General features: G+C 40.7%; 1 protein-coding gene across 1 annotated transcript; it reads left to right on the top strand.

The window, feature by feature from the left end:
• Window positions 1-10,578: 10,578 nt before the first annotated feature.
• Window positions 10,579-12,629, top strand: LOC147434598 (Exostosin family protein). The gene has a single exon (XM_086489990.1). It carries the CDS (start codon window positions 10,667-10,669, stop codon window positions 12,212-12,214), a length of 1,548 nt encoding a protein of 515 aa, XP_086346116.1. The 5' UTR covers window positions 10,579-10,666; the 3' UTR covers window positions 12,215-12,629.
• Window positions 12,630-13,214: the final 585 nt, after the last annotated feature.

Below are 13,214 nucleotides of genomic sequence, written 5' to 3'. Positions count from 1 at the left end.
AAATTTTGTAACTCGGATCATTGTATGGAATTGCAAAATAAATATATGAATAGATTTAGTTATGTTTGAAATTCTCTTCGAACTTCTACAAGATACCAGATACAAGAAACTAAGAACAAATTTAATTGTAACCATCACAAGAAATCAAAGAAAGAAGGATTTAAGACAAGGACCAAGATCTTATTATACAATGGACTTGCTAAAAGATACAACCAAGATAGATTTTTAACAAGTCAAGAAGCCCATCCATCACATGATCACAAAAGGAACTATCACAAGCAGGGCACATATTAGGCCTTTCATCCATAGAAAGAACTCGCTGTGAAATTGTTGCACTGATCTTTGTAGTACGAGGTGAGAAGTTAAAGGGTCCTCTAAGAGGTAAACCAAAGTGAGGGTAAAGATATATATTTCTAATGCATTGACCTCATCACGCAATAATATCAAGGACCTAAACCCATAGCTTCAATAACCATTGCCAAGCAAACATTGTTGCGAAAGTGCTCTTGACCCCAAAGTGACACCGTTGTTATGCCACAAAACATCCACCATTTGGTTTGCGCGGCTGAAGTTCCCAAGCGAGGAAAAAGAAAGCACCCATAATACTCCACAAAATCTCTCCTTATAGATTCACTTGATTGCTGCAGATGAGAAATGGCCACATATAAAACCAGTTGTTGCCACTGATCCATAAAGTAAGGTAATGAGCAAAGAGATAGCGAAAAGGTTTAAAAGAGACAATTCTGAGAAGTTCTTGACAAGGCGATGGGAAGAAAAGAGAAAGATTAAGGTACGAATATCGTAAGAGATAAGGATAGATTGCATTATATAGATGAGCCAAGTAGAGAAGAACAAATTTTAGCGTTACTTAGAAGTTAAAGGTATAACTTACGCTTGAAGATTTATGTTTTCAAGTTGAGGACAGCTCGTTCTTTATGTTGGGGAGTTTCTAAGGGCCTTCTCCTAGCCCTTACGCAAGGCCAACACATCTGAGCCACCGACTTAAAAGAAGAAAAAGAAAAATAATAATAGTAATAATAATAAATTTTAAAAATGTTTGAGTAAATTTGGTCTCAACCCAAGCACCCTAGTCTACTCGCAAGACACTTTTGGTTTACACCATGGGAACATGGGCATAACCAATGCATAGAAAATTAGCCCTTCATTTCAAGAAAATTATCATAAAGAAATTGAAAAAGGAAAACAAAAACAAAAGGAAAAGAAAGAGAAAGATAAGGATGAGGTGAGTAAGTAGCTTGTTGAATTTTTTTTAAAAAGAAAGATAAGTAAAAAGAACAAGATAAGAGAAGGCACTTATCTAAAATGTATTACCATATACATGTGGTAGTGATGTGTGTGAACACACTAGGACCGCCGAGGCATTTTTTCCCTCTTTAGGAGGTTTTTTTCCCCGAGCATTGTATATACGCCCATCACTCTAGGGCTATCTATCTTTTCATTTCATACTAAGTAACACACTCTCTATAGTGTGGCTTGAGCTTCCTTTGTCTTCTCCAAGCTGTGTGCGTTTCTCTGCAACCCTAATTCGAACAAGTGGTATCAGAGCAGGTTGCATCCTCCCGAGCTTAGTCGCCAACTGCTCAAACACACGCCTACTCACTTTCTCCAATTTTAGTGAGCTTTGGCAAGCGTGCGCATGTCGACAAAAATTTCGGGCTCATTTCGGCCTCCGTTTCCACTACAGGCAGTACTCCACAGGCTATTTTGTCATTTTTTACAGAATTTTTGTCAGTGCCGTTTTCTACATAACAGGTGCCTTATAGTCTTCTACGGTTTGTGCTATATAGCACGTGTTGTTCCCACTTTGTTTCTCCTACTTTCGGGCAGTTTTTACATCAGGTGCAACATTTACCATGGCTGACAACAACACAGATGTGTTCAAGATGTTTTTGCTGAGGACAGGTTGGATGGGGACAACTACCTATGTGGGCTTATATGATGCAACATGTTCTTGTGTCAAAGGGCGCCTAGAACATTCTGCAGCGCATTGATGTACGTCCTGGTTCTGAGGATGTAGGCGATGTTGAGGATGTTGCAGGTCTTGCTGCAAGGATTGTTGCTGTTAGAGTTGTTTTGCCTACAACAGAACAAGCTCGTTGGGATGTTAAGGATGCGCAGGCTCATGAATTGATTGCGTTTTTTGTGAAGCGCACCATTGTTCCTCACATCCGTTCAGCAAAATCTGCAAAACAGGCTTGGGATATTTTGGATGGTCTTTATGCAAGTCGCAATGAGGCTAAAATTGCTTTGCTGCGTAAAGAGCTAGAGTCGAAGATTATGCATGAGGAACATGATATGGATGCTTTCCTTGATGGTGTCAAGGATATCAATGAGCAACTTATTTCTGCAGGTCAAGTCATTTCAGACAGTTCCCTTGTGCAGACTGTTCTTGATGCCTTACCAGATTCTTACCAGACTTTTGCTAGTACTTGGAAACTTATGACCCAAGGAAATCCTGGAGTTGTCAAGTTTGATGCATTATGCACATTGCTGTTGCAAGAGTCACATTCCAGAAAAAACGGGACTAGGCAGCGTGCAGTTGAACAGGCTTTTATTGCTTCTCAAAGAAAGGGTGGTAACAGCAATGAAGCCACTTCTTATGGTTCTATTGCGAGTGGCAGAAATTATGTTTCTAATGCTTCTGCTGGCAGCAATTCGTCTGGAAATTCTGGTGATAAGGGCAAAAAGAAGATGCGTTGCCATTATTGTAAAGCTAATGATCACTTGATCAAGTCGTGTCCTAAGTTGAAGGCCAAAGAGGCTAAGAAGAAAGAGGGTGCTTCCACTGCAAATGCTGGTTCCACTACAAATGAAGCCATTGTTGAGTCTTCTGTGAAAGGAGACTGTGATGTTGATGTTGATGCAGAATGGGCTTTTAGCGCAGAGTGCACTTACAATCCTGCTGTCCATGATGCATGCTTGTCAGTTTGCTGCAGATTCACATGTGTGGTATTTTGACAGTGGTGCTACAAAGCACATTACCTCACATCGTGAATTGTTTACCTCTCTCGAGTCTGTCCCTCATGGGAATTCAATCACTTGTGCCAACAATGCCTCTTATCCGGTTTAGGGAGTTGGAAAGATTGTGCTTACTGCTACAAATGGCAGTTCCTTCACACTTGTTGATGCACTTTATGTACCTGGGATCAAGAAGAATCTCTTGTCTTTATCCGCACTTGATAGACTTGGACTTGTAGTCAAATTTGTGGATGACAGATGTACAGTTCATGATCTCAGTTGTACAGTTCATGATCTCAGTTTTGGTGATGAAATTGTTGCATCTGGCCTTTTGTGCCATGGGCTGTATAAGCTCACTTTGTATGACAAGTGTGGACAAAATTTTGCAAATGTTGTTGCAGATTCAAGGGCTATTTCAGATGCAAAACTTTGGCATGCACATTTTGGTCATCTGAATTTTGCCAGTTTGCTACGTTTGTAGAAATCTGATATGGTTGCTTCTTCGCCACCTCTAGAAGCACCTGTCAAACATGTTTGTGAAGGCTGTATTTTGGGTAAGATGCAGCGTTCTAAGTTTCCAAAGGATGGTTCAATTTGGGCCACATGCAGGTTGCAGCTTGTGCATAGTGATGTTTGTGGGCCCATGCAAACTCCGTCCTTGGGCAATTACCTTTACTTTGTGACTTTCATTGATGATAACTACAGACATGCATGGGTATTTCCGCTTAAAGCGAAGTCCGAAGTTTTTATGTGCTTCAAACAATTTCTGGCTATGGCTGAAAATGTCTCGAAATGTACTATGGGCACCCTCCGTTTCCGATCGAGGGGGGGAGTATACATCTCATGAATTTAATGCATTTCTGGCTAGTCGTGGGATAAAACACCAATGTACAGTGTCTTATACACATCAACAAAATGGTGTTGCTGAGAGGAAAAATAGGTCACTGACTGAAATGGCATGATGTATGGCCGAAAGTCAAGCTTTGCTGCATTCTTTTTGGCTTGAGGCCATCATGTGTGCCACTTATGTACTTAACAGGTGTCCTACGAAATCTTTGCAGTCTATTACTCCATATCAAGCATGGCATGATAGAAAGCCTTCTATTGATCACATGCGTGTTTTTGGCTATTTGGCATATGCTTTGGTGCCAAAAACACAGCGCAGAAAATTGGATGATAAGGCTGTCAAATGTATTTTTGTTGGCTAGTGCTGAAAGCAAAGGTTAAAGGTTATATCATCCGCAAACGGGATGTAGTGTTTGTGGAAGATTCTGTTCAGCCCTTGTTGTCATGTACTAGAGACAGTCATGTAAGTTCACATGACATTTATGACACTTTGTTGCCTCTTTTTAGTGGTGGAAATACGAATGTAATTTCCAATGAGGCAAATGTACAGCCTATGGGGGTTTCAGAAAATATTACATATTAGCCTATTACTGATGCAGATGTACATGATGTACTTGATGAGGAAAGGGCTGAAAATGAGCAAGCTAGAGGTATGCCAAAATGGTTGGTGCACACTTTGCGTGACAGTAAATTGGATGCACCTTTGTCTTGTTGTACTCGTTCAGGCTCTCGCCATGCATCTTATGCATCAGATTGTTATGCTTTGGCTGTGTCTAGCTTACATGATGTTGAGGAGCCTCTATCTTTTGATGAAGCACAGAAGTTAGAAAATTGTATGGTTGCCATGCAATCAGAATATGATGCACTTATAGAAAATGACACATGGACTTTATGTGATTTTCCTCCTAGCAAAAATGCCATTGGTACGAAGTGGGTTTACAAGTTGAAACGCAAGCCGGATGGTGAGATCGATCGCCATAAGGCTCGACTTGTTGCAAAGGGTTATGCACAGCAAAAAGGCATAGATTATAAAGAGACTTTTGCTCCCACTTGTCGTATGACTATTGTGCATTTTCTATGTGCATTGGCAGCTCTTTTGGTTGGGATGTACATCAATCAGACATTGTTAGTGCTTTCTTGAATGGTGACATATTTGAGGAAGTTTATGTAACGCAGCCTCGCGATTTTGTCATAAAAGGACAACAGGACAAAGTGTGCAGATGTAAGAAGGCTTTGTATGGGTTGAAGCAATCTCCTCATGCTTCGTATGAGAAAGCTGACACTCATTTGGTTAAACGAGGCTTTCGTAACAGTCCAACAGAAAGCACATTGTATGTAAAGCGTGAGGGTGATGTACTTCTCATTGTGGTTCTTTATGTCGATGATTTGCTCAATACTGGACCAAATGAGAGACACATTGCTGAATTTAAGGCTGATCTGAATGCTACTTTCAAGATGAAAGATTTGCGGCTGTTGCATCATTACTTGGCTATACAGTTTAAGTAGTGTGATGGTGGTATTGCCTTGTGTCAAAAAAGTTACATAGAGACTTTGCTATGTAAGTTTGGACTTGAGGATTGCAAACCTATTGCCACTCCCATGGAAATAGGTTTGAAGTTGAGTCTACATGATGCTGGCAATCCTGCTGATGTCACTCTTTACCAAACTGCTGTTGACTGACTCATTTATGTATGCAACACGAGGCCAGATATTCAGTTTGCAGTCTCACAGGTTAGCGGATTTATGCATAGCCTAGGGTCTAAGCATTGGTAGGCTATCAAGAGGATTTTCCGCTACCTTAGTGGCACTTTACATCTTGGCTTGTTTTATCCCAAGGGGGGATCATTGCCGCCAGACTTACATGCTTTTCGGAATCAGATTGGGCTGGTTGTTTTGACATGCGAGTGTCCGCAAGTGGTTTTTGTTTCATGCTTGGCAGTTCATGTATATCATGGTTGAGCAAGAAGCAACCTTTTGTGGCCACTTTGACTTGTAAGGCTGAGTACAGGGCAGTCTTCACAGCTACAGTTGAGTGTGTATGGCTCAGACGCCTTATGGCTGATTTGGGTGTTGGACAGGACATTGCCAACACTATCTACACTGACAGTCAGAGCGCATTGGCAGTTGCGAGGAACCCAGTTTTTCATGCTCGCACAAAGCACATTGAGGTGCATTACCACTATGTCAGGGTGAGGCTCTCAGTAGGAGAGATCAGCTTGGCTTATGTGCCAACACAGGACAACCTTGCAGATCTTTTCACAAAGGCATTGTCTTGTGAGAAGCTTGAAGCTTTCCGCAAAGCTTTGGGCCTACTCCCCTTTGTGGACTGATCATGTCCTCAGGGCATGGCACTTCCCTTTACTCATGTGCCAGCTCTTGTTCACCGCATCACTCAAGGGGGGATTTGTTACCATATACATGTGGTAGTGATGTGTGTGAACACACTAGGACCGCCGGGGCATTTTTTCCCTCTTTAGGAGGTTTTTTCCCTCGAGCATTGTATATACGCCCATCACTCTAGGGCTATCTATCTTTCCATTGCATACTAAGTAACACACTCTCTATTGTGTGGCTTGAGCTTCCTTTGTCTTCTCCAAGCTGTGTGCGTTTCTCTGCAACCCTAATTCCAACAAAATGTGCATAAAAAGAGGGCTTATCTTCTCATGTTACACTTCTCTCCTTCATTTCTCAAGGTACAAACTTGAGAGTAGGCTTGAGAAAGCCATAGCTAAGCCTCTTTCACATACACACCTCCTACATACACACTCTCTCTCCACAAGAAGCCATAGACAAAACCTTATCAAGTCTGTCAACAAAACTTGATCTTCTTCTTCCCATTACCCTCTCCCTCTCCTCTCTCCTAATTCTCAAGATTTCCATAGCTTGAATTTCCTTTTCCTCTTGTCATTCTCTCATTCCAAGTAGCCAAATTGGTGGTCTTTCAAGTGAAGTGAAGAGGGAAGGACGTGATTTAATTTTATGCTTACTTAAATTCATACTTAAGATCTCATGTTTCCATAATCAAGCCTTTCCCTTGCTTGCTTGGGAAGAAGAAATAACTTCTTAATTTTGTTGTTTCCTTCTAATTATGGTTCATTACTTATCATAACTAACCATGTTGCTAACAACTAACCACGATGTTATTTCAAGTTTCTTAGACTACCAGACTAATATGGCATAGAGAGAGTAGAAAAAACTCTCTTTAACCATAGCTGACTAGAGTCATAATTATCTAAATATTTCAAGTTCTGTTATTTCAAATTTCTTATATTACCAGACTAATATGGCATAGAGAGAGTAGAAAGCACTCTCTTTAACCATAGGTGATTGAAGATCATATTTACCTAAATAGTATGCATGATTGAATGGTGACTAATATCCTTAATTATCCCTTAATCTCTCTCATAAATCTTTTTATTTATCTTTAAGCTATTTTATACTCTTACCTAAATTACTCTTATAAAAGTAATGCTATAAATCAAAGGCAACTAAGTAATGGAATTATTTTTGGAACTAATCTTATTTTCCAAAAGAGGAATTATAAATTCTCCAAAAGAAATGCTCTTGATCTTGCATAAATCATATGTGTAAAACTTTTAGCGGCATATTAAGTTAATATCTAATTTTCAAAAAGAAGTTAAGTTCTGAAGGGTAAGTTTATCATAACCAAAGAAGTTTTCTTTGAAAAAGAAGATTCCCACTCCAAATAAGGTCATTCCCTCCCTTCCCTCTTGTCAACTAGAAAATCCCAAATCTTTAAGCCTCTCCTAGCTGCGTGATTAATCCTCTCCATGAAAGTAAGAAGTAAGCATAAACGCCATCTTGAGAAGAATTTGTTGATCATTTGTACTCCATTGCATGAGCATTTTGCATGACACTAGTATATCTACTCTTAGAAATTTCATAAGTTACTCTTAGACTCTCATTTATCGAAGGGTTCTACTCTCGCATAAACCATCATTTAATCGTGCACAATCAATTAAAGGAACTTTCAATTATTGGTCTTAAAATCAATTTGATGCATTCTAAATTTTAGCGTTTACTACTCATGGTACACAATTAAGCAAAGGTCATCGTGTAGAGCATATGCATTGTTCATTTCAAGTTTGTATATTTTCAAATTTGCTTTGTAACTACAAAGAAGGGGGAAGTAAGGGGATAGCTTTACAGAAGTGATTAACGTGCTACTTGAGTATAAAACTCCCATCGCTTCCATGGAGATACCCCATGGATGGAAAATGGTGCAAAAAATCAAATGGAAATCACCCAAGAGTGGGTTAACTTGAAACTTACTTTGAGGCAAAACCTTAAACTCTCAAGAGACTCGATGTATTTCTTAAGGTCTTATTTGAGTAGACATTAAAAAGAAATAGGAACTAAGGGATTATAACTCAAGGAACTCACTCTAAATTTCAACTAGGAGTAAAACTTTACCAAGAAGATTTGACATGGATAGCCCTAGCATAACATAGAAGATTTAAATGTGAACTTTGTTTTACATGTTTGGAAAGGCCATATAGATTACTTCTCGGAAATGTTATGTTAGCAAGCTGAAAAGCTAGCTAGTGATGTACTCCCTCTTGTCTCTCTTGCTTAATGATGCTTTCACCCTTTTCTCACTCACATCACCATGTCTATCACCCTCCTCCCTGCTCCGTCGTCCGGAGTACGGGTTACACACTTGTAGAGGCTAATGTCTCAAACTTTTTCTTTTTCTTTTTGGCAAAACTCACAATTTGTGAGTGGATGTATTAAATTCTTCCAACAAAAATGTACAAAGCAACCTCAAGCTCATGTTGGGCCTTGAGGGATCTCAATATACATCAATAAGTTACATGGCCCCATGAAGAGGCGAACCACTACTCATGTTCAGGTTAACCCACTTCGGTTAGTGCAACGCTAATGGCCATATTCCACTCATCCGCGTCCTTTCTTTTACCAATGGAGATTATCACTTCCCTACTTTCTTGTACAATCTCCGTGAACATAGTTGTTGAGGGAGCTTTCTCAAACACCCGACTGTTCCTGGCCTTCTAGACTTGCTTGAAGCAGCAGAATCTAACAATTTGTGTGCACACAAGCAGCGCTTGACTCTTCATCACCTTCCCTCATAAGAACAAGTCATCCTTGAGAAATCCTAATTTCCTAGTCTTTTGTACCCATTTGCCGATTTTACATGTGCAATGCTGCTTGTAATCGTGCACTCTCTGAACAAGTGAGAGAGGTCTTCACTAGCCATTTTGCAACCCGAGCATCTATCAAAACCAATATCTTTGGCTTGGATCTTTACTCCTGTCAATAAAGGCCCCCATAATACCTTCCACAAAAAGATCTTCATCGTCAACAACCATTGAGGACCCCAATTGTTGTTTGTTATTGCCACGCATCTTGACTCTTGCCAATTTTTTCCCCATTGCTTGTTCAGGGAAAGAACCAATTAACCTGCATCATTAGAGTGTGATAAATAAAACCTTGGTTTGCATCAAACTTGACAGGACCAAGTACATCCGCAATCAAAAGTTTTTGATTGAAAGCAACAATATGATCGGTATTAGGTGTACCGTAATGCATGAAGAAAGTATACACAAGGAGCTACCAAGAATGAAATTAGCCAATTTAGTCCTATCCGTTTTATTCTCCTCTTACAAACCCTTGACTCAAGTTGTTTACTCAAATAAGTAATTTTTTCCTCATTACATTCTACATACAATCCAACTAAAGAATGTTAAGTGTGCTTTGTTACGTGCATGAGCAAATGAATGCAATCATGAGACATTTGAAAAAGAGTGCAATCAAGTCGTGAGCTTGTGCATCGAGTAGGTATCTACTTCCTTCATGAACAAAGATTTTTATTTTTATTTTTATTTTTTTGTTGGGGGGTGGGGGGGGGGGGGGGGGGGGGGGGGGGGGGGCACATAAGCTATTCAAGCCAAATGGCTCTTTCAATGGCTTGTGATCTATTAGATCAACATATTGAAAGCGTATGATTGCGAGCTGGGCAAGTTTGAAATGCTCTAGAAAGTTCAAATTTTCAAATATTATGCAACACAAATAGTACTCTAGCATTTGTGGAAAAGGAGCTATGTGTGACAAGGGTGTGAGGTGTATGTTGACCCCGAGGAGTCCACCTAAAAATATGTAAGTGTAGCGCGTGAGTTCGCTAGGAAAAGTTTTTTATATACCAAAGTTACAAGATTACATATACAAAAAGGGTCTTAAAAATAAAAAATAAAAAAATACATATTTATGAAAAAAGAAGGGTCTTTTAATTCATGAGAAAGTGTGTCTGTGTGTGCGTGTGTAAGGTTTTAAAAATACGTGTTGAACGCAGGTGCTATAGATATTTTTGAGAGGTGGACCCCCCCCTTGACATTTTTGTAAAGTTTGACATTAGAGGAAGACTTATTAATGCAAATTCAAAGGTTCTGATATTTTTATAATGGTTTTTACATTTTTTTTACTAATATATTTCTCAAAAGAAATTCAAAGGTGAAGGAAAAAAGATGTTTCGAACTTGGAGGGGGTAGATGGGCTACCAGCTACCTAGAGGGAGAGCTTTCCTTTGAGTGTGGCAAGAACGTGCAAGAGGAAGATGCCGTTAAGCAAGGAGCAGCACACACGGCAGCGCACTAGTGTGAGTGGCGCGCAGGCAAAAGCCAAAAAAAAATGACTTGCGATTTCCGCAGTCCTCCATGCACGTTACCGCCCGCCCTCCCTTTCTTTCTCGCTGCAGCCTCTACTCTCTCACGGCCCATCGCTTCACTCCCACACACACATACATCTCTCTCTCTCTCTCTCTCTCTCTCTCTCTCTCTCACACACACACTCACACACACACACAATGTTACTGGCTCTGAAGCCTTTTGCCTGCCTCAGCCTCTTCTGCTTGTCTCTCATCGTCTTCCTGCTTACGCCCCATGACAAGCGCAGCAATATCCCCTCACAGCAATATACAATCCATTCCCATTATCATCCATATAACCTTCAGCAGGAGCAAATAATAATTCAACAAAGGACTAGCTCAAATGCACCCACTTCATGCAAAGGCAGCAGAATCTACATTCATAAGCTCCCCCCTGAATTCAACACAGACTTGCTTCAGAAATGTGGCTATGGCATCACCAGCTGGCTCAACTTCTGCGCGCACATCGCACATCATGGCCTCGGCGAGCCCCTACACACACATGAAGAGCTTTCCCTCTCTCAGGACAAAGTAAGCACAAAGTCTGCTAATGACACTAACTTCATGAAATTCCTTGATAAGCAGTCCCCAACAAGAATTAGAAAAATGCTGTTGGGCGATATTTCTCCGCCGTCATTGCGCCGACACCGCTCTGAATGGCACCGTACTGATTCGTACATGCTAGAGGTCATCTTCCACTCCCGCCTCCTTCACTACCCTTGCTTGACAGATGACCCAAACATGGCAGATGCTTTCTTTCTCCCTTACTATGCTGGTCTTGACGCATTGAAGTATTTATACGGTGAGCACAAAAGCAACCCAAAAGTGGCGCAACATGGGTCAAATCTTGTCTCTTGGCTTCAACAAGATGCCATAGCCAAAGAGGCATGGAGAAAACACAGAGGGCAAGATCACTTCTTAGTTATGGGAAGGACACCATGGGACTTCGGCAACCTCGGATCTGCACAATGGGGGACCGGCATTCTCCAAATACCGGAGTATGCAAACATGACACTATTGCTCGTTGAGAAGCAACTGTGGATGCCAAACCAATATGCTATCCCATACCCCACATCATTCCACCCAAACTCACCATCATCTCTACATGCATGGATCAACAGGGTTCAAAATGAGAGGCGATCCACACTCTTCGCCTTCGCTGGCTCGATTCGCCCTGCGCTCATGAGAGGCGGCATACGCGACATGCTTATCGACCAATGCTTGTCATCAAAGGATTGCAAGCTTCTTGATTGCAAAGAGCTCAAATGCAGCCATAACCCAGAGCCCATAATGAGAACCTTCTTGCTTTCGCAATTTTGCTTGCAACCGCGTGGCGACACACCGACGAGGAGGTCACTATTCGATGCCATCATTGCAGGGTGCATACCGGTCATCTTTCACAATGATACTGCATACACACAGTATGAGTGGCTTCTTCCCAAGGAGGCAAGCAAGTGGTCAGTGTACATAGATGAAGAAGAGATAAGGAAGGGAACCCTTGTGGAAGAGACTCTATTGAAGTATACGGAGGAGAGTGTGAGCCAAATAAGGGAGGTGCTGATAGGCATGATACCAAAGGTTGTGTATAATGCAGGGTACTCATCATCAAATGAAGGGGAGGCAGATGCTTTTGATGTGAGTGTGAGAGAAACACTGAAGTTAATCTCTCACAAGAAGAGGAAGCTTACTAGTTTTAGGAAGTTATAGGTAAAACAAAGGGTCTTAACTAGAAAGAAGAGCTCTACCTTCTCTGAGCTTTCTTCATTTAGCCCTCTCACATATTTATGATTCTTTCAATCTTTGTAATATTTCTTTTTGAATAGAAAAACGGGTCGCAGGGATTGAGGTGGGGATTGAACCGCTCACCTTGCGGGTCGGCTCAGCTCGGCTCGGCGAAACCACACATTCTACTTACAAGTCCATTGAACTCCCTCATTTAATTGTTGCTCACACAATCTTGGTGTCATCTCCCATAGAGATCCCTTTGGCAAATGGAGAGGGGACCAGAAGTATTGAAGGGTTTTAGTGTAAGTTCCTCCACATCAATGATTTAAGGCTGGTATATTGTATTGTAATCGAAAGAGGAATATATAAGTAAATCTTCAAAGAAAAAATGCCTCAAATTCATAATTTTACAATTTACAACGAATTTTTCAAATCGTTTTTGAAAAACGAAGATTCTTGTGTGCCTGAATTTTTTTGAAGCAATTGAAATGCATGGTATCGAGAGGGTTGCAAGAGAAAGAAATTCATAGCTGACTTTTAGGGCTCTACAGTCTAAAGGAGGGTGTTGTGAATGAAAATTCACAAGTTGAAGCTATTTTTCATGTTCAAGTTGGAATCCCAAGTGAAGATGTCTCTCATACAAGTATAGATTGTCCAAAGGCTCCTGATGGCTATGAAGTTAGAGGGGGCGATGATGCTAAATCACCATGGGTATTGCAAGTGGTGCACAATTTCCCTCACTTTCTTGGATAGTATATCCGCTATGGTTGGGTTTGGGTATCTTACGTCAGGGAAGCTATGGATGTTAGTAGAAGAGAGTCAATAATCTTTTATGCTTGCTAGTAGCAAGCAAATGTTTCCAATTTTTTATATGATGCACTGGGTTCCAAGGGAAGTTCTAGTTTATTGCAGGGCTCATCGATATTATATTTTTTCAATGGTAATTGATTTAAGGATCTTAAGAAGTAGGTTTATTACGATG

Source organism: Adiantum capillus-veneris, chromosome 19 (assembly GCF_014529385.1).
Source record: "Adiantum capillus-veneris isolate H3 chromosome 19, ASM1452938v2, whole genome shotgun sequence".
NCBI classification, from domain to species: domain Eukaryota; kingdom Viridiplantae; phylum Streptophyta; class Polypodiopsida; order Polypodiales; family Pteridaceae; genus Adiantum; species Adiantum capillus-veneris.
This window is presented reverse-complemented; position numbering and strand designations above follow the sequence as displayed.